This window comes from Harpia harpyja, chromosome 1 (genome assembly GCF_026419915.1).
Source record: "Harpia harpyja isolate bHarHar1 chromosome 1, bHarHar1 primary haplotype, whole genome shotgun sequence".
Lineage (NCBI taxonomy): Eukaryota > Metazoa > Chordata > Aves > Accipitriformes > Accipitridae > Harpia > Harpia harpyja.
The window spans coordinates 73,717,451-73,741,523 of record NC_068940.1 but is presented as its reverse complement, the minus strand read 5'-3'; the positions used below and the strand labels follow the sequence as shown (position 1 = coordinate 73,741,523).

Genomic DNA, 24,073 nt, shown 5'->3' with positions numbered 1-24,073 from the left:
GCAGCTAATTAGAGGAAAGATGAATGACTCCAACAGGCAATTAGAGAAAGATCATCATTACTTGTACTCTTCACCAGACCTGAATATAATAAAAGGAAAGCAACTCTTTTGGAAGGGAGCTGTTACTACAGCAGGTAAGCCCCAAGGGGAGAGTCAGGGTGCGGGACTGGAGCAATGATAAGCATGTCATTTGACTGCTGCTTTTTGAAATGGTAGCCTGAATTTTTTGGAGGATATTTTTTAAAACATCTGTCACTCAAAGGGCAATACTGTTCATTCCTCCTGTGGATATGAAGAAGGTATCGAGGAACCTTGTGAGCTGCAGTTTCTGTTTCTGTTGGTATTTGCAAATATAAACTTCCCAGTTGCTACATAAACACTCCTAAAATCCACAACAAGCATCTGCAACATTTTATATGCTAGTTTATGTTAGAAGAACACACAACAAACTTAAATCCAGCAGCTTTCAGAAAGTGCACGGCCCTTCAGCAGCACAGAACTCATCTGTCTTAACTACACTGAAGTACCTGTTTTATTCTCACTATACAAACATATGTTAAATACTCCAGTGTAGTTTTCCACCTTTTGGAATACTTGATCATAAACTAGTAGAGAATTAGAAGATCTGAGCACTTGACTTTGACAAGCACATTCAAGTCACATGCATACTCAAAAGTCTCAAGTGTAAGTAGTTTCCAGTCCCTGCTTTCAATAAAAGGGCATGCTGATGAAACCAGTAGTCCAGACCAGGCAGATACTATGTACTCATCTCCACATTCATATGAAGAGATGATGCACAACAGGCCAATAACAGTCTACACTAAATCTCTATGTTCAAATGTAGCTTTAAGTCTTTAGCAATAAGCAACTGTTTAAACCCAAATTATTCTCGTCTTGCACTACAGAACACCATGTAAACTATGTGCCTACGTTTATTGCGGGTGCCAGGTGGGACATCCAGCTGGGACATCAAGCTGGGGACCATAGATGAAGCCTGGCTCAAGGAATTGCCTCCAGCAATGCCATGGCTATTCCAGTGAATGTCCAGTTTATAAAGTCAAAAGCAGAGGGCAAGCTTACGTTTGGACTTTCAACCTGAAAAGCAACGAGAAGCCAGCTAAATGGGTTCTGGTAGGAGTAGCTTTACTTGCGGCAGTTTAGTACTAAGCTTTCAATAGTATGCGCTGCTTTCTCAGTCTGCCTTGTAGTTAAAGCAAAAGGAGATAAATATTTTTCACAGTCAGCTGGAGTAGGAGATTTGCCTCACACAAACACAGTCCTTAGCATAACACTTATGTGCTCTATATTGTTATTTCTTCATGTGCCAGTGTTGTGTTCATACGTTTATAGAATAGAATCATAGAATCATTTCGGTTGGAAAAGACCTTCAAGATCATCGAGTCCAACCATCAACGACGCCCACTAAACCATGTCCTGAAGTATCCCGTCCACTCGCTTTTTGAATACCTCCAGGGATGGTGACTCAACCACTTCCCTGGGCAGCCTATTCCAATGTTTGGCAACCCTCTCAGTAAAAAAATTTTTCCTAATATCTAACCTAAATCTCCCTTGCCTCAACTTGAGGCCATTTCCTCTTGTCCTATCTCCAGCCACCTGACAGAAGAGACCAACACCCACCTCACTACAACCCCCTTTCAGGTAGTTGTAGAGAGCGATAAGGTCTCCCCTCAGCCTCCTCTTTTCTAGACTAAACAGCCCCAGTTCCCTCAGCTGCTCCTCATAAGACTTGTGCTCCAGGCCCCTCACCAACTTGGTTGCCCTTCTCTGGACACGCTCCAGCAACTCAATGTCTTTCTCTACATAATGATTATTGATCTCCAAGCATTCCTTCATTACATCAGCTACAGGAAAGTAAATGGGAAACATCAGCAACTGGGTGTAATTTGACTCACAAAATACTCCTCTTGATTATTCTTTATTCTCTCTACATAAAATGAAATGTGTATCTTACAAGAATTTTAACATAATCATACTGCAATACAAACATGTTGCATTTAAACAAAGTTGTTTGAAAGCTTGGTTGTACATATGAAAAAAACATCTAGGTATGAACTGTATGTAAAAAAAATAATTCTGAACTTTGTGATTTAAGCCAGTTAACCAGTTATGACTGCTGTAAGGTAGTTGGTTCAGGCAGCAGGTACACCATACAAAAACTGCTAGTGCGCAATTCTTTTTTATTAGGATGATAATTAAATTTTTTATTTTTTTTAACAAAACACTCTTCCATTTTCATGTTTCAGTGATTAATTGCACTTTGGAATAAGAAAAAAAAATCACCCTCCCAGTGGTAGGTTGCATCAGCTTTGGCTGGAATATAACGGCATTCAGATGAAAGTACCCTTCCCTTCTTTGTAGGGACAAGTTCCATAAACTACAGGTGGAGGAGTAGGTTCAGAAAGTAAGGGTTGGAAAACTGAATCTTTATGGTCAATTTGGAATACAAGGGGGTTTTGTTTCTTTAAAAAACAGAGTATGCTTTACAGGTAGCTGTTAAACACCCTTTCTGCAAACTTGCAAAATTATATAAATAAAAATATTGCTCCAATTGACCAAGTTCTCCATCATGTGGTTGTGTAGCTCTATTAAAAATTAACCGCTCAAGGTTCAAGAGTGCCATTTCACTTAACCTATAGGTCTGTGCATGTAGATTTCTCTACCAAAACATTTTCCTGAGAGAACTTTTGCATAAGACCACATCAATCAAAAAGTTCCCAACATAGAAATGCATATACTATACTCTACAATTCTATCTTATATAAAACATAGTAATAACCTTTTGAAGTCAAAATTTGTCAACATATTAACCAGTTGCAGGCACAGCTTGAGTTCACTGTTCTCAATTGTCATCCGCCAGTTGTTTTTGTAAACTAGAAGACATGTGAGAAAACAGTGTTAGTGCTTTTTAGGAAACTCAGGTTACCCATAAACAGATAATTTCCATTGTTGACGATGACAACTTCCAAAACAGCACTTCTATGTGCTTCAAGCAATCAATACAGTTTTCAAAATCAGCAAAAGCATTTAAATTTCTTAAGCAGATGAGTTGTTTACACAGACAATATAACTCACTTTAATGAAGCTGATTTCAGCCTAGGAGAAATCTGAAGTCCAAGAGACTTCTTTTGCATAGGTCCAGGATCTGCCCCAGGCCGCAGAAGTCAAGTATTAAAGAGCTACAACAGTTTAGAAAGAAATGACTACGGGGCACAGCCCTCACCTTTCCAGGTACTCCTTGACATTGTTGTAGCCGTAGAACTTGGCCAAGTGGATGAGCATGCCTGTGGCACAGCGCCCGTCCCGCCGGCGGCAGTAGCTGCAGTTGCACACCCCACGACAAGGAGGACAGATCCAGGCCTGCAAGGGGGTGAATGTGGGAGGGGGGGTAAAGGCAAGCCATGAGTAAGGTTATATTTGCCTTCCCCACCATGTGATTGTTCAGGGCTAGGTTTTTAAAAGCCTACATCAGCCAGCCAACCAACCTTAACACTTTCCAAATTCTGCAGGATTAAAGAAATGATTAAGTACTACCCTGTTTGCTTGAATACTTCTTACTCTGGAGACTCAGGTTCTCTGATGTCCTCAGTACTCATTTTCAAATAGACTAAAGGCATCCGTAACGCTTAATGGTAACACATCCTATGCTAGGCTGACCATAGTGAACTCCCTAGAACAAGACGGGTACCTACTGTGACAAGTTTCTTTGGCTCTGCTTGCTGGCGTAGCATGACTCCTGGGACTGAATTACCCAGCATGTACATGAAGTAAGTTAGTCAGGCAGCTCCCAGCTGCTCAGCAACTGAGCACAGAGGCGCAGGTGCTAACAGCCTGCTGCCATGCTGGGCCAGCACATCAGAGCTGTTGGTTCTCCACTGTCCTTCAGAACAGCCCAGAAGCCCATCTCTAAAGCAGAGGTGGGGGAGAGGAGGTCCCAGAACAAGCTGAGCAGAAAGAGCGCTACTCTGCCGAGAGATCTTTGTGTACCCACGTGCCTCATTCTCTGGCAGCAGCCTGTACTCTCTCCTTACTCAGTGCCTCGGGGGACAACAGAAAAAAGGGAACCAACCCTAAGCCTTTTAGCTATCCTGCTCCTTTTTTCTCCTATGTAAAAATTAGAATCTAAAACAAGGAACCGGCATTACATGCCACATTACTGAAAGCATTAAAAAAAAAAAAAAAAAAAAAGAGTACGTTTTGGCGTTTTTCTGAAAGGGGACATGTTCCTTCTCTTAAAAGCTCTCACACTTTCCCTCCACTATCATCTGGTAAGCAAGTGGAGCTCCAAAGCTTGAAGATGGGTGGATTGTAACCCAGGTCCAGCACCTTCCACTTGAGTTCCAACAAGATAAGTGTCAGTCATAACAGTACTACGCTACAGATCTTCTCAAGGCAAAAAAATTTAACACCATGTCATCATGAGCATATACGCATCACAGCTTACTGACAAAACCATATTCATTATACTTGTATTGGGTTTGCATGGCAAGGTTTTGGTAGTGGGGAGGGGCTGCAGGGGTGGCTCCTGTGAGAAGATGCTAGAAGCTTCCCCGGCTCCAAGATGGACCTGCCACTGGCCAAGGCTGAGCCCATCAGTGACGGTGGTAGTGCTTCTGTGACAACATATTTAAGACGGGAAAACCTGCCATGGAGAGAGGAGTGGAATGTGAGAGAAACACCTATGCAGACACCAAGGTCAGAGGGGGAGGAGGTGCGCCAGAGCAGAGATTCCCCTGCAGCCTGTGGGGAAGACCATGGTGAGGCAGGCTGTCCCCCTGCAGCCCATGGAGGTCCACGGTGGAGCTGATATCCACCTGCAGCCCAGGGAGGACCCCACGCTGGAGCAGGTGGATGCTCGAAGGAGGCTGTGACCCCGTGGGAAGCCCACGCTGGACCAGGCTCCTGGCAGGACCTGCGGACCCGTGGAGAGAGGAGCCCAAGCTGGAGCAGGTTTTCTGGCAGGACTTGTGATCCCACGGGGGACTCACGCTGGAGCAGTCTGTGCCTGAAGGACTGCAGCCCGTGGAAGGGACCCACACTGGAGCAGTTCATGGAGGGCTGTCTCCCATGGGAGGGACCCCATGGTGGAGCAGGGAAAGAGTGTGAGGAGGAAGGAGCGGCAGAGATAACGTGTCATGAACTGACCACAACCCCCATTCGCCGGCCCCCCATGCCACTCAGGAGGGAGGAGGCAGAGAATTTGGGAGTGAAGTTGTGCCCAGGAAGAAGGGAGGGGTGGGGGGAAGGTGTTTTAAGATTTGGTTTTATTTCTCATTATCCTACTCTGATTTGATTGGTAACATATCAAATTAATTTTGGTTTTTTTCCCAAGTCAAGTCTGTTTTGCCCACGACCATACTTGGTGAGTGACCTCTCCCTGTCCTTGTCTCAACCCATGAACCTTTTGTTATATTTTCTCCTCCCCATCCCACCAGGGGTGGGGGAGAGGAGCGAGCGAGCGGCCACATGGTGCTTTGTTGCCAGCTGGGCTAAAACCATGACACCACTTACTCTCCAAGCCCAAGAAACGATACTTACTGGATCAAGCAGTGCTGATTTCACATCTTCCCCGTATCGATTTCGAAGACATGGTCCACAAAACTGCCCCCTTACTCCTCCACAGCCCTGGTTGCGACAGACTGTCTTTGTATCAATTGTCTTTTGTCGACACTGGTGGCAAGTACTACCCTAAAGTTGGAAAGGAGGAGAAACACATACATATGTATGAAGGACATCTTAAATGCTGGTCACTAAACTTTCCTAATATATCTGCTGATAGCAAAGCACAAACTTCAAACCAAGTCAAATTCAGCAATGAAAATCTTAGTAAAAGAACTGTAAGTTCTGTTATTATGATAAATCATATAGTTATCTGGAGAGATGCTAGGAATTTTACAGAGACAGTGCCCAGCCTCAGTTGCATTGGGAGTCTGAAACTACATGAACCTCATGTTGCAGTTCTGATGTTTTCCTCCATCTAAGAAAAAGTTAAACCTATTTGGAAAATGACCTTGTGACTCATCTCTGCAAATACAATGAAGCATGAAATAGATAGTAAGCTGATCATCTAGATCTTTATGACAATTAATAATAGCCAAAACCAGTGAAGGAAAGAGGAGTTCCATCAAGAGCTTTGGAGACTACCTAACCCATACAGAAATGTCATTTCCAGGGGGTACAAGAAGCAGCAGGGATCACTATTACTTAATGGTACAACCACCACCACCACAACATTTATATTAAGTGAGAATGAGAGACGTAAGGGATGTCAACTCTTATCAGTGGTGAGTCATAGCTATAGCAAATTCCACTTAATAACTCTATGGCAAGAAAGCACTTGTTTGCAGAGGCAAAAAATTGGTGGGGCACATCAACCAGCACAGGCAAGCCCACAGAAGCCTGGCAAAGCTTTCAAGGTTGTGCTTGTGTAATATAATAATGCTGAGCTGCACTCTCCAGAGCCTCAGGAAAGCATATCTTTTTGCAAACACCAGTGAACTATTAAGAGACTTTCAATTTGAAGTGCATGGACACACTAAAGAATACAGCAGCCACTTACTAGAACTTTGTCATAGATTTTATCTTTAACAGTGATTGCAATGTTGTCCAAGTCCTCCTCAGTAATATCCTCTACTGGACGGTGAGATGAATACTTTGATGATCTCCTTCTTTTGCGCACTCCACAATCCCCCTGCTAAACAAACTCATCTCAACACCTTTTGTCTGGTGTCATGAAGACTTTGTCACCACACTTGGCGACAAATTCTTTCATTTATAATGCGTATGCAGTCTAGAGGGGGTTGAATACAGGCTCGTGGACCACTGGAAGAACAGGAAATAGAGTTTCCAAATCATCACTGCCTCTTTCTCTCTCCCTAATCTTTTCTCTACTCCATTTATTATTTATTCTGCTTATATGTTCTTCCTTCCCATCATTGCTACTTCTATTTCCACAAATCCCTAACACGTTTGTATGATACCTCCTTTTCTTTGCATTCCCTGCACACCTACACTGTAACTCTTCATCATAATCCATTTCTTCCCTTTCAAAATAAGGAACTATGACCATCTGCCTTCCCATGCTTTGCTCCTTCAGTCTCCTAGCATACTCTCCAATTGCCTTCTCCAATGACAATCTCTAATGTCCTGCAAAAAACCTTTACTGAAATTTTAAGTTAGTCCTGCCATACCCAGCCCTTTCTTGTTATCCTGTTTGTTACTTGGAACAGAGTCCTCCACTCAATAGTGAGTGCTCTTTTTTTCCTTCCAAGTATCATTCTCTTTGACCCCTATTCATGTACAAGTCTCATCTGATCCTTAGCCTTCCCCGTGCCCCACTCTTAACACCTCATTTGTCCTTCACCCTAGATCAGCTCTGTTCTCTCCAAAATAACCATTTACCAGCCCAGGTTCTCACTCAGTGCTACTCCACTTTTTTTAATAGCCAAGTTCCTTCTATAATGCTTCAACTATGCCCAGCACTCATTCCTACAAGCAGAACTGGGATCCAGCCTGTGCAGACACAAACTTAAAGAGTCTTCCTCATAAAGGCTATACAGTAAATAAATATAACCAAGATAAATGACCACCATAAGCTAAGGGAGGGAAAAAACAGATTTAAAAAAAATGGGGAAGAATAAAACCTGCAACTTTTGAATGGCTAGCCAGTACATCCGCAGTTTATTGGTGCAGATTCCCTTCATTCATTCTCAGTTCAGCTATATAACTCCTATCTTCCCTCTGCTATTTCCAGAGAAGGGTTTTTGCTAATTTTTTCTGAGTCCAAAGATAGAGAAGATCTGCTTTGTCACCTCCACTAGCCCTACTGCCTTGCCACTCGAAGGCCTTCTATATTGTGGGCTCTAGTAATTTTCAGATAATGAATAAATAATAGACCATAAGTAAACTGCCTTGTTATGTTTGGACAACACAGGTCACAAATAGAGCCCAGTTAACGGGTGAAAGATGAGGCAGGAAGGCCTGAAGATAACCTCTGTAGCTAATCCCAACCAAAGGTTCTCATTAACTTTCTGTAGGATGTGATGTCTGCTCTAAGAGCTGGCCAACAATCTAAATGTTTCTGAATCCCTGACTACTAGAGATATCAAAGTCTGGCAAATACCACACTGAGTCTCTTCTTCAAGAGGTTCTGTTGTCTATAGCTACGGAAGTGTTCTGCAAATTTGACAGCTGACACAGTAAATTTCTCCAAGGCAAACTTTTCTGGTGGACGAGCATTTCTGGTTGGGTTCATGCGACGTGCTATCTGGCCTTCAGAAAATGTCCTCCTTGGGATTTTCTTCTGTTTCTAGAAAGAGAAGAAGATTCCAGTAACCATTCTTTCCGTTATGTTTGTGGTGTTAAACACCAGAAATCATCTGAAAATGCCTGTACCACACTTGTACTATCATGAATTAATCTGTTCTTCTCCCACCCCTTATTTGTTAAGCCAAACCTCACCAATTTCTAGCATTCCTAAGTGTTCTCCCTACACACTATACCTTTTTGCTCCTTTTAAAACACCACACCTTCACAGTCAAATTCTATTCCAATCAACATCACAGAACCATACCAAAATTTTCTGTATGGCATATTAAGGTAGAAGCTAGCTCTCATTCTTCAGTAGCTAAATGTTCAGATTTTCCCACAACCTGAATACACCTTCAAGGAATAATCCAAATACTAGGTTATTTTCTTTTATATTTTTTAAATTGAAGGGGCATTAATAAGCTGCTTCTCCTACTTCCAGATTCCTAAGACCTGGAAATTAATAGGAGGCACACAATACCCTCTTCATATTGTCACACCTGCCAATTACTGCATGACTGAATTCGTGCAACAGAAGTCCTGCATGGACACCTACCATAAAGGCAGCTACTAAATCTGACAGTATAAACAAGATGTAGGAAGCAAGTCTGCTTGCTGCCACACACTTTAGTTATTTCCTTCGAAAGAAGTGAAAGGCACATTACAAGGAGACAGGCTAGAAGTCAAAAACTAAGCACATGAGGCAACTAGAGTACTCCTGATGCCCTCCCCCTTCCTCAAGTAAAGATACTAAATAAAAGCAGCAGGCTTATGTATGTATTCAAAGGATGTTTAAGTTTCCATAGGATTTAACTAGAGATAGCAAGGTTCCAGCCTTTCAAGGACTTTAAAATTTGGCTTCACCTTTTCACCTGATAACCAACACAGCAGCATTTCTACATGGGCTTCCCAAAGACATGGCCTTTCCATTTTTCCTCAAATCTCTCCAGTTTATAATATATGTGGAAAAACATTACTCTATAGAGAACCTAGAGGGGTTGACAGTTCTCTGCTTTTAGCCAAGAAAAGTCAGTTGAAATAACTACAGTTACATTCCAGGTTTATGTTGAAGTGGTTGAATTTCATCAGCACAGCTCTGCTGGGAAGTGTAGATTTTAAAAGAAAAGCCTGCAAGTGGGAAATTAACAGGATCTAAACCCAAAGGAAAGTGACTATTCTTCCTTATTCCCACATACACAGACATCTGTCTAGCATCTAGTCTAGTGTCTAGTATTTCTGGGGCAAAAATGATAAAGAAGCATCTCACCTTGGTCTCTGGATTTCTTCATAAATTATCTTATCAAATTCCATTTCCTCCCTTAACCTCTGGTACTTAAATACTGACCAATAGCAAATCTATATAAATAAAGTGACCAAACCCAAAGAAAGCCAGAACAGACTTGGTGAAATCGTTTCATCAGGAAACACATTAATCCTAAGTCTAGCAAAAACAACTGTCACCTCTAGCCGGTAGAGAGACTTACCGAAGGAGTCGAGGTTGGCGTTTTCACCGGGAACAGGTCGGGTATGGAATTCAGTTCTGCCAGCAGCTGGGCAAGCTGAAACCAACAGTGATGCTGCATTGAAAACTCACCGCAAACTTGGAAATAAGCAACACCTATCATCCACTCTTCCCATGCACTCCAAATTATATCTGAACATATGAAGTTTCAGTGCATGAAACCTTTCTGGAGGCACTTTATTTAAGTGGGCCTCATAAAAGGGGTTCATTTACCTCTGCATTTACCTGCAAAGCAAAACTCTCCAGACAGTACTAATTTCACAGCTCCCGTTAATTCTTACTGGGAATTAGAATTAGCTAGAATTGCATCCAATTTTGTCAAAACAGCACTGAACAGCGCATTACAAGATGGTTACAATATCTATGACCAATAACGAGAAATTCACAGTTCATATGACAGGAGGGAGAAGAGGAAGACAGGGTGCCCTGGGCCAGAAGACTCTAAGATGTTCCCTGTGGGCTATTTTACTGAATGACTGCTGATACACCTGTGCCTTTTTTCCAGGGAACTCAAAGTGTCCCCTTAAGCAGTGACATTGTAGCAGGGAAACTTTGCTCGTCATTTCTCAGTGGTCCTTAGCAGCAATGACTAGGAACATCCCTTTTTCAACCATGACAGCTAGTGCTGATTTCACAAATGCTGCAAACCACAGCCAGTAATGCTACATACCCCTTGCTTTGTGCAGATACACACAGCGACATGGGTACACGCTCATTTGCAAAGTCGTAAAACAACTGAACCCCACTGGCGGTTCCCCTAACCATGGCGTATGCAGTATCAGAAGCACTTCAGCAAGACAGTCTGTCGCACCATGTAGGAGATGTCCTGGAGGCACGCTTCAACAGAAGCAGTGGCTGACAGGTCCAAAAAAATACCAAGCTGTTCTGGAAGGCCAGCAACAGCAGGGATGAGGTGCGCTGCTAGCTGTCGCTGAGACCGCCATACCAATCATGAGATTAAAAGCTGGATACAGCATTTCTCGGTAAATACTTCGGTGTGGCATTTATTAAGAGCTATTTAATGTCATTACAGTACTGCAACTGGAATGCCAATGAATTTCACAATGGTTGAACTAGAAGGAAGAGTGGAAGGCAAGAAGGGTGGAAGAGCAGCCAGACCACCACAACAGCAGTGAGGACACAAGACAGATTAGAAACGCAGGTACAAAACTAAAGCAAGTTTTTATGTTGGAGCTGCAGGCCCACATGCCCAAGAGGTGTACCTGAGCCCCAAGACTGCTTGGAAGCTGCAGCTTTTCCTGGAATAAAGTAAAACTGAAGGAGGCACTGAGGACCCAACATCAATTCAGATTTGCATGGCAGCATGATAATTAAAGAGAGCTGGTGGCATTTTGGACAATAGAGGAAAAAAGCATTAGGGAATGATCAGTGTCTCTTTTCCGCACCTACACACACACACTTTCAGTAGTTATATAGCAAAGCATAACTGTAAATATCGCACCCCACACAACTGAAAAATTACATTTATCATCCTTAGCAGTTTTTAGCTGGCTCTCCAATCAGTAACTGCAGCAGATCTGTCAGACACAAATGAAAAGTAGAAACTCTATTGTGCAAATGACAACACGAACCACCTGAAGGGACCAGCTGGTTTTCTGACATGTTCTGAATATAAGACTGCAACTTCGGCATCTGTAACTTTGTTCACATCCACATACAAAATGCTTGGTTCAACTCTGGTTTTAAACTTGAGCAGGCTAGTCCTACCTGACGCTATTTTATGGGTAAATGTCTGAATGCTGATGGTCTTCTAGGGTTTTCCCAGGTAGAAAAAGTCAAAACACAAACCACGATGAGATTTTCCCAAAGTCCCAGTACAGCACCAGCGGGGAGCCCAAAATTCAAGTGTGCTGGAGCTAAGTACTCAGATGTAAATATCAGAGAACAAAGCACTGCTCGTAAGTCTTACCATGGCTTTATTTTCTTTAATATTCATGGCTCTCTTAAGCAGAGCACTGGAACTTTCCTCCTGTGTTTCTTTAATGTCTTCTTCAGACTCTGAAGCAGAGCCCTCTAGTTTGTCCCACTGCTTGCAGCTTATGTCTTTTGAAAGAGGTGTGAGGGATTCACTGTCCTTTAGAGGTAAGTTAGAAAAAGCCTGTTCAGGCACTTTTTTCTCAGATGACTTTCTGGTGGGAAACTGCAAGGCAACACGAAGGCCAAAGCTTCTTCTCTTGGGGGAAACTTTCTTCTTCGCCTCTTCATCCTCTTCTTCCTCACTACCCAATAAATTATCGCGTTCTTCATCACTCAAGTTCGACTCCATCGCCTAGAGGCAGGAAGAATCCCATGTTACATTATTGGCTGTGACACGAGAAAGGTCATTTTTAAATCAGTAATTCTAGGCAGCACTCTTACCACCCAAAGGCACTGTCATAAATTCACCTAAATCAACAGATTTTTAAAAGTTCACAGTACATGACTTCTCTCTGGGCAGAGACCAACACAAAATCTACATATTAATTTTGTCTGGGATACAGACACGGCTGTCTTCAGAGGAACAATCTTGCCCAGCACAGTCAGTCTACAAGCAGGGGAAGAAGTTCTCATTTCTAATATATGATGTTACATTAAATAAAGCTTTTTTTCTCTTTTAAGATAACACATATTTTTCTTCAGCATGAAGAAAGAACATCACTGTGTATCAGAAACACTCCTGCTAGAACATGAGGTTTACACAGAAGAGATAGAAAAAAAGAAGTCAACATATGCATTCACACATAGGCGACTGCCTTTACCAGAACTCCTTTCTTGTTCACATCCACCTCACTTGAAGCGAAGCCTTCAAACACTTCCGTTTCAGAGTCAGTGTCTTCAGTGAAAATCCTCCGCAGTTCTTCAGTGAGGTATCTGGACTGAAACTGAACCCCCTGTAAAAATATCAGCCAGCAGCTGTGAGAGACAGTCAGATACAGAGTAGTCACACAGTCACAATAAACAGGTCCTGAGGCTCAAGCAGGTACCAACTAGATGGCATATACTGTGAAAGCACTTTGCAGGCAAAGGCTGTCAAAAGAAAAAAGCAGAAGACATTCAGAGTTTCAGCACTGAGTTATTTTAACTTAGCAGGATTTTTTTGCCTTATTTTAAGCAAGGGCTTTAACTGAGCTGCTTCTTGAGGGGGGCAGAGGAACTTCTTCTTTGGCTCTTCCTCCTCTTCTTCACTACTACCCAATAAAAATAAATTATCAGTTTTCTTATGTGTAAATTACCATGTTGTTTCGCATATTTTCTTCTGGATGCAAAAAAACAGGCCTTGAATGGAAGAAAATACAAACCACAACCACAGTAAGAGGGAGCCCTCCTTTTTTCACCTAGCAGTAGAAACAACACTCTTCTCTGGGCTTGCTGCAGCAGTACTCAAGGCTCCTGGAGATGGAGTCTGCTCCTTCTCACACTGTTACACCATCACTGAAATGACAGATACCAACACAAAACCACAGAGCTTTGAACAGTCTGACTAACATCCCTCCACCTTCCAGCTGCTCAACTCTCTCTGTTTTAATCATGCAGTTTATCATTCAAACGTGTTCTGGGGTAGACATCCCAAATTTCTGCCTACAGAGCAGGAAGTAAAAAGTCAGCCCATGAAAAACAGCTAAGATGTCATTAGAACAGTCTTCACGATATGCACATTACATACCAATTAAACACAACGCATTTACTAAATCAGAATATATTTCCATACTTCCAATCAGAATTAGTAGAAGACCATCTGTCAACTTGTCGCTGTTAGTCTCCTGAAAGACTTGTTCATCGTAGGAACATAACCCATGTTCACACCACACCTGCCTCTTGAAAGTCAGCAACACTCACTTAAGTTTGTTTCCCCAATTTTCCTCTGCTATTTCTTCCTCCTACACAAGATACAAAAATGACCTTTCATACGATGCACTTACTAAATATCTTTATTCTTCCTTTCAATTCCCTCCCTTCCCTGACTTTAATTACACACTTCTTTACGTTAAGATAATATCTGGTGAAAACCAGATACAATAGATGAGTGCAAAAACTTACAGGGGAATGGGAAGGGGGGAGCTACTGCATATGCTGTTTCTTTACACTTAAACATCTCCTACAAATTATTATGGGTAATTGGAATGAGTTTTCTCTGAGCAAAATTACTTCATTCTTTTGTTGATAGCTGCAGTGCAGCTGCTTGAGAAAGGAACAAACACAATAGGGAAGTTACTTTAAAGTTAAATTGCATTTCGTGGAGGGAAACTGAAGTTTTTATGCATTCTCTGTTTTAATGAAATTCCATAGAAATAAGCTGTTTGTTAGCTAAAGTAACCAAAAATAACACACCCAGAGCTATGCTGTTACACCTATGAAGAATGGTCTACACAAGGTAAAATATGCATCAGGGATATCTATAGGGGAAACATCTGAAACTCAGCAGAAATGCAGAGATTATGGGAGCAGGATTGCAGAAAGCCCTGAGGAAAAGCAGACACACAGAGGTCACTACTTGTTAATGCATTTGCGCATCAGCATCCAAGGGAACACCTGATGTACTAACATCCCATTCACCACCCTGGCAGGGCAGCTGCCTTGCCTCCTGTCCCAACCACTGCAGAATTTTTCCAAACTTCACATCATTTTGCTCTTCACACAAAAACCTTTTAGTTTCCTGCACAACAAGTACCTATGGTCTTTCTCAGCAACAGTGGTGTTTGGCATCATAAAAGGATGGAACTCGGGGTAAAAAAAATCATGTTGTTATCATACCATTTAGTGGTAAAGGAGTTAAACTCAACAGTGATGGAGATTTAAAATAATTCTCAGCCCAAAGGAAACACAGGAATGGTGAGGAAGGCTGCAGTGCCAGCTGTAAATTTGGAACAAGTCTCACTGGGATTCCCAGTAACGCACATTAAACTAACAATACCTAGCTCTTCCACAGCGTTTTTCATCAGAGGATTTTGAAATGCTCTGCAGCAAAGCCTTGTCATAATCTCCATCTCACAAGTTGGGAAACCAAGGCAGAGAGAAATAAAGTAAGGTGCCTGCAGTCCCCAGGCAGGCAGCAGAAGCAGAAGCTCAGGCTCCCGCACAAGGCTCCCCCTCCACCACCACCACCACCACCACCACCACCACCTCCTCTCCTCGTTGATTCTTCTTCATGCTCCACACAAAGCCACAAATACAAGAGCAAGCTACCTCCTGGTTTTCTGAAGTTACCAGTACCGCTGTCTAGCAACAAGATTATGAAGCAATTTAGAGCCCAGTATATTTCACTACGTTTTAGCCACCATCTCTCTCCATGGCACAGACTGTGGCTCTATGCCCAAATGGCTTCTGCACTCTCCTGAGGCCATTTGCTTACAAAGGCTCAGAAATAGTACACACTCGTACAAGGCTCATTCTGTCTGCTTCCTTTGCTGCCATCTTGCTTGTCTTCAGCACCTCTGAACCAGGTACTGACCTGATGGACTAGGAAAAAAAAAAACAAAACGGCATTTTCAATTTTGTTATAATGGAATGGCGGGACCTTTCTGAGAGCACAGCTGACAAAGGTATCTTTTAGCACATTAGCCCATGTCTATCAAGTATGTAATTATAAGCTTCTAAGCTTATAAAAGACTAAAAACTAAATTTTCTGGCAGCCAAGACAGCACACCAGTTCTCTTCCTTTCTTGTGAATTCAGTTGGTACCTTGTCCTGGTTTCAGCTGGGATAGAGTTAACTGTCTTCCTAGTAGCTGGTACAGTGCTATGTTTTGAGTTCAGAGCGAAGAATGTTGATAACACTGATGTTTTCAGTTGTTGCTCAGTAGTGTTTAGACTAAAGTCAAGGATTTTTCAGCTTCTCATGCCCAGCCAGCAGGAAAGCTGGAGGGGCACAAGAAGTTGGCACAGGACACAGCCAGGGCACCTGACCCAAACTGGCCAACGGTGTATTCCATACCATGTGATGTCCCATCCAGTATAGGAACGGGGAAGTGGGGGGCAGGGATTGGCCGCTCAGGGACTGGCTGGGTGTCGGTCGGCGGGCGGGTGGTGAGCAATTGCACTGCGCATCATTTGTACGTTCCAATCCTTTCATTATTGCTGTTGTCATTTTATTAGTGTTATCATTATCATTATTAGTTTCTTCTTTTCTGTTCTATTAAACCGTTCTTATCTCAAACCACGGGTTTTGCTTCTTTTCCCGATTTTCTCCCCCATCCCACTGGGTGGGGGGGAGTGAGTGAGTGGCTGCGTGGTGTTTAGTTGCTGGCTGGGGTTAAACCACGACATACCTCCAGCTACCAAATCAGAGAATGAAAAATATCAAATCATTATGTTGATCCGAGCTACTTCACCATTAAGAGAGCAGAAAACCAGCAAATTTCACAATCGCAGCAGGAGCTGATGGTTTCTGTGGGTCACCACCACTAAAACACGGTTTTAGGGCAGAAACAGCACTGAGAGAAATTTCTGGAAGAAATACCTTGAAGTCTGCATACTCACAAATAACAAATACCAATCTATTATCATGCATTTTCACTATCTTATGTATCCAGAGCACACCAGCCCAGGATGGTAATTCTCTCTCTCCTGTTTGCTACACTTAAACTCACCTTCTAATGAAACCCATTTTCCTTTTTATATTATGAAAGTTTTTAAAAGCAATCATTAAACCCTAAAAAGGATAGAAAGTTTGTTTACATTTATTTTTAATACAAGGACTGCAGATTATGGGTTTTGCTGCGAGCTATGGCTAGCGCAGCCTTGACACAAGCTCAGAGTACTACTGCACCCAAAGCGCATAACTGGGCCACAGCAATCCATTCCTACCTTTTTTCCTGACTCCAGGGAATCAAAACTAGTATAGCTGTCCTCTGACAACAACCTTTGTCTGGAACCATCATCTTGGAACCCCAGAAAATCTTCATTGTCACTGGGGGCATTAAAAACGTCAGCCACATCCTTGGGTATCTGTTTCTGATTCGAAATGAGACAGAAGATACGAGTCAGACACGCTGACTTAATAGCAAAACTCAAATTGGCAACAGTACAACTTATTTTTATACTCTTATGCAAGTACAAATCTGTATCACAAAATATGCTTTGCGCAAACTCTACCTCATTTAGCTAAACTCCAGGAAAATTCTGTACAGACTGTTTTAATCCCTAAATACAGACTCCAGATTTGGGGCTAGGGAGGGGATGCAATATGCAGGGTGTTTAACTCCACAGAACAGTACTTCTCAGATGTAAAAATACGTGTGTGCCTCATCTTTGCAAGCACATGCTCAGGGCACCCTTTATCCATGGTGAAATCCACCACCGCTCCTCCTCTTACACAGCAACGATGGCTCAGAGGTGAGGAACAAACCTTCAAATATAACGTAATGCTAAACAAGTTCAGAGGAACCTTACCAAGTAGATCTGGTAACAGCGCCATTACATATTTTAGCAGACAGACACTTAGCTAACTCCAGAAATAACGGCAATGCAACTCATTCTCCTTTGTCAGTACTGCCGCAGAGCTTTTTCCATGACGCTTGGTAAGAAAGTGAAAACCCATTTTAACCGAGAATATTTCTCGTTTGCTAGAAGCCCACAGTGCAGCCCGCCAGGAGGAAGCACTGCCAAGGGCAGGCAGCAGCACTTTGAGGTGACCAAGGTCGTAACTTCAGAGTTTGAGAAGTCCAGTCCCAGCATGGAAGGAGACTCGTACCACCGCAACCAACCATTCCCCCTGGCCACGTACTTCAGCAAGCACTTCATACGAGCCCCTCTGTGTAATGGGCCACTAAGGAAGCCTTCAGACAGCTCCCACCTAGGCTGCTTTAGGATTTGGTGTGTGGAAGGATGGGATGAACAGATCCAGCCTTAAAAATTGAGGCAGAAGGCATTTTGCCAAGTTTCAGAACACGGTTTTACACAGCCCAGTATCATTTGCAAAACCATTCTGCCCTTCACAGAATGCTCGGGGAGAAAAGCGTCCGCATCGCTCACCAGCACCCGGACCTTTATCTTCTACATCCCCCGGACCACGTGTACATGTCACGCACACCACTCTTTATTTGAAGCAAGCCTCCCTGTTGCTTGCTGTGTGCTAAAGTCGCATGTGGATTTCCCACTCCTCACATTAATTCTCAGGAATGCGAGATCAACAGCTGCCTGGTGAGAGGGTCCAGTTCCTCGTCCGAAGGAGGTCTCCAGCCCTGAACGTTCAACATCCCTGAGAAGAACTCCAGAACTGAGAGCGGCCTGCCCTTGTCCGCTGTCATAGGCAACCAAGGTTGCTCATACAGGGCCCGATATAATGATTATTTTTAATTATGATTATTTTATCTATTTATTTATTTATTTCTGCCAAGGCAAATGGCTCATCCTCCAAAAATAACGTTGCTGACAAAACTGCACTTCCATTAGAAAAGCAAGCAGCACCTTGACCAAAGCTTCACTCTCTGAAATAAGCTACAGTAATGGGCATACATGGGCTTAACTTTATTCTTGCTCTGCTTTTATAAAGCTGATGGAGACTGATGCAAAATTGATTTACTGTTGCTTGAGCAAGAGTAGAATTCACCTCTGAACAACTGACCCTCACAGGCATATAACGGCACAACCCAATGCACTGCTGCAGAAGTCGTGCTGTCCACATTTGAACCCCTTTGGATATTCCCTCCCCCCCCACTTCTTAAAACAAACAGCCAGAATCCGCCTCCGTTGCTGTGATGGAATTCACTCAGTACAGAGTGGCATTAAAAATGAAGCATTATGCATTTTAATGGAAAAACATACAAGGAGCTGTGAGGCTCATTGCTATGAATAAATTGCTTCCAGGAGCCACTGCATTAGTTGTTGTGCTATTGTACAGCTGAGTTAACCACTGCTGTGATTACTGTATGCCTAACTAATTTTTTCTTCTTTGTCTATTACTTCTGCATCTGCATCAGAGGAGCCATTATGGGGGTGTAATTACTGATTTTGAACAAAGAAAAAAAACAATTACCAGTAGAAGACCTTTTCTGATCTTTATGCATTCCCAAATACTAAGATACTGATTTAAGTAACTTACTGCAGAATTTCAAAGATTTTTAGTTTGCAACTTGCTCCCCATAGCCTGACTATGAAGAATCCCATTCAGTCATTGATGAGTCCCCATTTCACCGAAATGGCTCAGGTTAATAACAGACAACAGCTGACACATACAAGGTGGGCATACTCCACGAGTTTAAAAAGAACACCCTCACAACCAAGCTTGCTCATGGCCAATATTTCTACACCTGAAATCACAAGTCAAGTTTATTCCCAGCAGAAGTCCATTGCCATTAGCAGACAGACATCAAAGACGAACTTGCACCAAACACCTCTGCCGTGACGGGTTGGTTCGCTGTTATTTACTGTGTAGTCCTGGAAGCCACAGACCTTTCCATTTTTAACTTTCAACTAAAATACATTCAGAAACTGATTTATAATCAGCACCAGAGCCTCGCATTTTAACTCTGTCAAAAGTAACAAAGCAGCATATACCAAGAAAGAAAATACATAGTTGCCTAAACACAAACATCAAAATATTGATCTATTCTAAACACTTGAAAGATGCAGGCACTTCAAGAGAGGATCTTTTTGCCACTCAACCCCTAAAAAAGGCAGGACGGCAGAGAGGTGATGAACGTTCCAAGCTTGCTCTGGGAAAATATTTCAACATGAACAGACCACAGGTTCAGACACAACGGTCTGCTGAAATGCTCCAGAGATGTGAGAAATACTGTCTTTTAAAGATACCAGTTACAAAAAGCTAAGTACTGAAAATTTAGTAAAAGCTGGAAATCATTCACAGCTGCTGAAAAAGTCGGTGTCTTATTTCTATCAGGAAATTTTATACCTATTGAGCTCAGTTACTTTTGCACATAAAATACACTTACTTGTTTAAAACACACCACAAGGTACTTCTCAAAAGCAGCAGACAAACATTTGCCGCTACAAACAGCACACAATCCAACAATGGCCAGAACAACCAACCCTAACTATGCTTTTTCAACGGAAGATCAAAGTTTAAGACGTCCCCATCTCTCAGTTTCCCCTTCTCTAAATTTGACAAAATACCGCCAGCAGACCCAAGAGCGCACACAGATTCGTCGGGCTGCGCGGAGAAGAGTTACCGTTCCTGCAGAACCGGGAGCAGGCAGCTCGTGCGTGCCCATGGGGGCTGCCAAATCTGTCACCAAGGGCCAAGAGCGACAGAGGCGGAAAACGAAGTCGGGAAGGATGTCAGACCTGTTTCGGTGACGCTCCCACACTCACCACGTGAGTGATGGGCAAAGTAAGGCACCTGGGCTCCCCATCAGTCAAAACATCGTTTTTCTAAGTGCCAAACACATGAATTCCACCTGCCTTGTTAGGCAAGGAGAAAAAGAAAAGCCTGAGATGAGCTGTTTTACTTTCCACATCAACAGGCAGAATTCTCGTGTCTCAAGTGAAAAAGTAACTTTCATGATACCAAAGCCAAACAGATGAAACTTGCCCTTATGCAAGGCAGTGCTCTGGCAGGCTGCGAGGAGAGAATGCTTGCCTGCATGCACACCTGCAGCTTCGGTAGGAAGCATCAGAGTTACTTCTATGTCCCTGTCAACCATATTTAATGTTTTTAAGAGGTATTTGTACATATCACTTTCATTGCCAATTGTCACACTAGCCCATTCTTCTCCGACAATGTATCAGGAGAACATACTGTGTGAGAAAGCAGGGCTAGATGCAATTCTCTATTTTTGCTCCTACCATAAAAAAAAAAATCAGTTGGGCTGTGTTCCCCTCATTCAAGTTTGCACAATGTACAGACATTCCTATTTGAAGCAGAGGACAGATAATTTTGGTAAAGTTCAAACTCAGTCAAACTGAAATAATCCCAGTTTAATCTCAAACACATACTCACACAAACCAAACTTGTGCAGTCACACCTTCAACACGCACTGGAAAACCTCTTGACTTGACCCAGGCTCAATACGAAGGCAAGCCCAAGGCACGCCACCCAAGGGTTACAGGCACTGGATTTGGCTCATAGCCCCAAAATAACAACCAAACAGGGAAGCACTCCAAGGCTGACAATTATGGGCAGCGCTACAAGAATTAGAGGACCCCAGCCAGAAAGTAGATACGTGCCAAACCAAAAACCCAAAACTATTTAGAAGTCAAGATCCCGGTCTTTCCACTGGAATCATAAAGGCTAACAGGATTGTGTGAAAGCTTAATTTTAAACATCATACAAATGTGTGAAAGATGTGGAAGGCAAAGAGAGGCAAAGTCACATATCACAGTGCAGAAGAATCACACAACTAGATACACGGTCAACAGGACTGTCAACGCCATCCAACCAGCCTGAGACTCAAGGGCAACAATGAAATCTAGGAAGGCAAGAAAGATCCCAGGTGATCTCTGCAAATTCTCAACAGCATCAGAGGACAAAAACCCGAAACTTTCTGGTCGGTGAAGTATATTCCTGGCACAAGTGGCAGAAGGGTGAAAGGTAAGTGAGTGTTCAGAGCTAAGAAGGAATAAGTGATAAAATGAGCAGTCATCGCAGTTTTACAATCTTCACAGGGATACTTTGATTCCCCCAAAAGTGAAGATGGATTAGCCTGAGCCTGTCAATCTGTCACAGCAACAACTCCTGGGACTTTCAGGGTGGTTCCCCCTGCCCCCCCCCCAAAAGTTATGGTCATTTTCACCCCAATCAATCTACTGCTAAATGCAAGTACTCTGTGAAATTTTAGTATTCAGCTATTTTCAGAACAGTAGAGTATGGTTTCTACACTGCTTTAACAGATAATTAAATAAGCGAAAACCCATCAAGCTACTTTGTCCTAAAATAAAGAATGCCCAACTACCATCATCACATGGCAAGTCATTTAAAATGTTACCTTCCATAGGCAACATCTACCTGGAAACTATCCCCTACTTTTCAAAAACGCTGATAATAATGTGAGTACCAGCATATGCATATGCCAGCATATGAACACAGTCCAAATGCTCTGTCAACTGCTACTATCACTTCTTTTGTAATATCTAATCTCTCGCTGATCCAAACAGTAGTAACAGCTATTTCTGAATTAATTCTGCATAATTCAAGAGCTTCCCTTTCATCTGCAGTGGTGCCTAATTACTTTCCGAGCCCCGGTGTTCCAAGCAAAACACTTTTGTACAACGCCACAGGAATGCAACGCATCCCCTCTTCATGTCTGGACTGCTAGCGTCCAAGCTTCTTGGGTGCAAAAGCTTTGTCAGCCAGGACCCCTTCAACAAGCTCCATGTACTGAACGAAACTGCTGTGCAAGGACCTGTTAAATTAGACCCTGGGCTGGGAAATGGAACTGCGGGTCTTGCGATTCAAAAGAATTTTGTACTGCTGACTTCCTTGGCGATTGCTTTCCATGGGGGCACATACTCGCTTACAAGCTAATTTAGTCAGCAGACAACCCATGACTTCAAAGACAAGGAAACCTTCGCCACCACATCCTTCTCGCTCAGCCAGGACTGAACCCATTGCTCACCGGTGTGTCATGAAGAGGAGCAAGAGCCAGCAGAAGGCCTTGCTTGGCCCAAAACAAGCTCCCACGAGAAACAGGAGAACACTGAGAACAGACTGCATCCTTGGCCCCTTTGCTGAGCCTTAAAAGAGACAAGATGTGCAGTAGAAAGGTGAGCCTCTCATTATAGCACCAGAGGTAAAAAGTAAATGCCATTTCGCATTGTCCCATGTCAGTCAGGTTTCTCCCAAACTGTTTTACAGCGCCCTTATGTCCAGTCTGCCAATGGAGAGCCTGAGGCCATACAGAGGCGGAAAGTGTATTTACAAAGTCCCCAAGAGGACAGAGGTCCTAACAAACGTTTCAGTGTTTCTATAACCCTCCTGTTCCACAGAAACCCACGTAGCTCCCTAACCTTCCATCAGCAAGAGCTGGCCGAGATGCTGACTTTCTCCTCGCTCCCTCCCACCACCTGGGAGACCCACCACACCACCTCTCAAGACTTGAACCACACAAGCAGCCTGATGCATCCAAGCAAATGCCGGGCTTGGACCAGACCGCAGTCGGGTACGCCCATCAAAGCATGCCTGCCTTCGGCCCTTACGCCTCCAGCCTTACCAATACTCACATGTATTCAGGCAACTCAAATATGCGTTTGTGGCATCGCAGCATTTCAACAACAAAAATAAAAAAGGACAGAATTAAAAAAAAAAAAAATTAGCTCTTTCAAAACTGACATCCCCAGGCTTACGGAGACTAATTAATTAAACAAAGCTCCTCCCCAGCAAGCTACGTGCAGCCCATCAGCCTTTATTAGAGACGTTGCACGACCCACCACGGCTGGAGTTTCCCCCAACGCCGATGCTGAACGCTTCGGGGCCGCCCCAAAGGCGGCTTCCAACGCCCCCTCCCCGCCTCGGTCCCCGGCGCCTTACAATCGCGGAGCCGCCGTGCCACGTGGAAGGCGGCCCGGTGGGCCGCTGCGCGCTCGCCGGGATCGTGCGTACCGGGAGGAGGACGGCGGCGCGGGGGGGGGGGGGGGGTCGGAAGGAGCCGCACGTCGCGACAGCGACGTGCGGCTCCTTCCGACCCCCCCCCCCCCCCCCCGCGCCGCCGCGGGGAGCGGACAAAGGCCGCCGTTCTCCCCGGGAAGGCGGAAAACAGCCTGGCCGGCGGCTTTCCTCCGCGGCCCGGCCTTGCCCGCCGGCAGCGGGCCGCCTCACCTCGCCGCGGCTCGCCGCCGCCGCCGCTACCCCCCGCTGCTGGTGCTGGTGCTGCTGCCGCCGCCGTCGCCGCCGCCGGCCGCGCCGCACCATGGCGCGAAGAGCCGCCCGCGCTGCCACAGGAGGAGGAGGAGGAGGGAGGAAGGAGGAGCGGGGGGCGGTGGCGGGGTGGAGCCGGCTGGCGGCGGCGGGAAAGGCGGGATGGGGGACGGGGCACCCCGTGTGGCCTGGCTGGGGATGGGTTACGGCAGCCGGGATACCTCGGCGGAGCTCCTGGTCCTCTGGTTCGGGCGGGTGAGGCGGCACCCAGCGTCCTCGGTTCTTCCCTACGCAGCCCTCGCAGGGCAGCAGCTGTTAGTCCGAAAGGAGCGGTCTGGCCTGGGGGAGTATGTTTTCATCCTCCAAATAACTTAAAATATTTGTTTACGCGGTACAGGTGTGAAGTGCAAGCTTTTTGAAAAACTCTAAAAAAAAGAAGAGGAATGGAGATGATGTAGCTTTAAACGCTTTGTGTGA

General features: G+C 44.1%; 2 protein-coding genes across 4 annotated transcripts in view; one reads left to right on the top strand and one right to left on the bottom strand.

Annotated features, from left to right (window-relative positions):
- Positions 1-1,772, top strand: part of DNAH11 (dynein axonemal heavy chain 11) — a 167,752-nt gene extending 165,980 nt beyond the window's left edge. Inside the window, 2 exon segments of the mRNA XM_052779465.1 lie at positions 949-1,036; positions 1,038-1,772. Of these exon segments, the coding sequence (XP_052635425.1) occupies positions 949-1,036; positions 1,038-1,161 (212 nt within the window). The 3' untranslated portion in view covers positions 1,162-1,772.
- A 128-nt stretch (positions 1,773-1,900) lies between these two features.
- On the bottom strand, positions 1,901-23,662 carry CDCA7L (cell division cycle associated 7 like). 3 transcript variants are annotated; one of them, XM_052800317.1, is made up of 10 exons: positions 23,558-23,662; positions 16,651-16,797; positions 12,607-12,738; positions 11,778-12,137; positions 9,810-9,884; positions 8,141-8,326; positions 6,578-6,712; positions 5,557-5,706; positions 3,242-3,378; positions 1,901-2,891 (listed from the first exon to the last, which is right to left on the bottom strand). In XM_052800317.1, exons 1-10 carry the CDS (start codon positions 23,648-23,650, stop codon positions 2,861-2,863), a joined length of 1,446 nt encoding a protein of 481 aa, XP_052656277.1. In that variant the 5' UTR covers positions 23,651-23,662; the 3' UTR covers positions 1,901-2,860. The 3 variants fall into 3 exon arrangements, with proteins under 3 accessions (XP_052656277.1, XP_052656278.1, XP_052656279.1); XM_052800318.1 differs by having other exon boundaries at positions 6,578-6,709; XM_052800319.1 differs by lacking the exon at positions 16,651-16,797 and having other exon boundaries at positions 23,558-23,660.
- Positions 23,663-24,073: the final 411 nt, after the last annotated feature.

Bases quoted from the DNA above. Each gene is read 5' to 3' on its own strand.
- CDCA7L (XM_052800317.1), bottom strand. From the start codon at position 23,650: ATGGTGCGGCGCGGCCGGCGGCGGCGACGGCGGCGGCAGCAGCACCAG. The intron at 12,138-12,606 runs GTAAAGGCAGTC...TCCTGCCTCTAG, and splicing joins TGAACAAGAAAGGAGTTCTG to GCGATGGAGTCGAACTTGAG. The intron at 6,713-8,140 runs GTATTTGCCAGA...GAGTTTGTTTAG, and splicing joins TGAAGAAGAGACTCAGTGTG to CAGGGGGATTGTGGAGTGCG.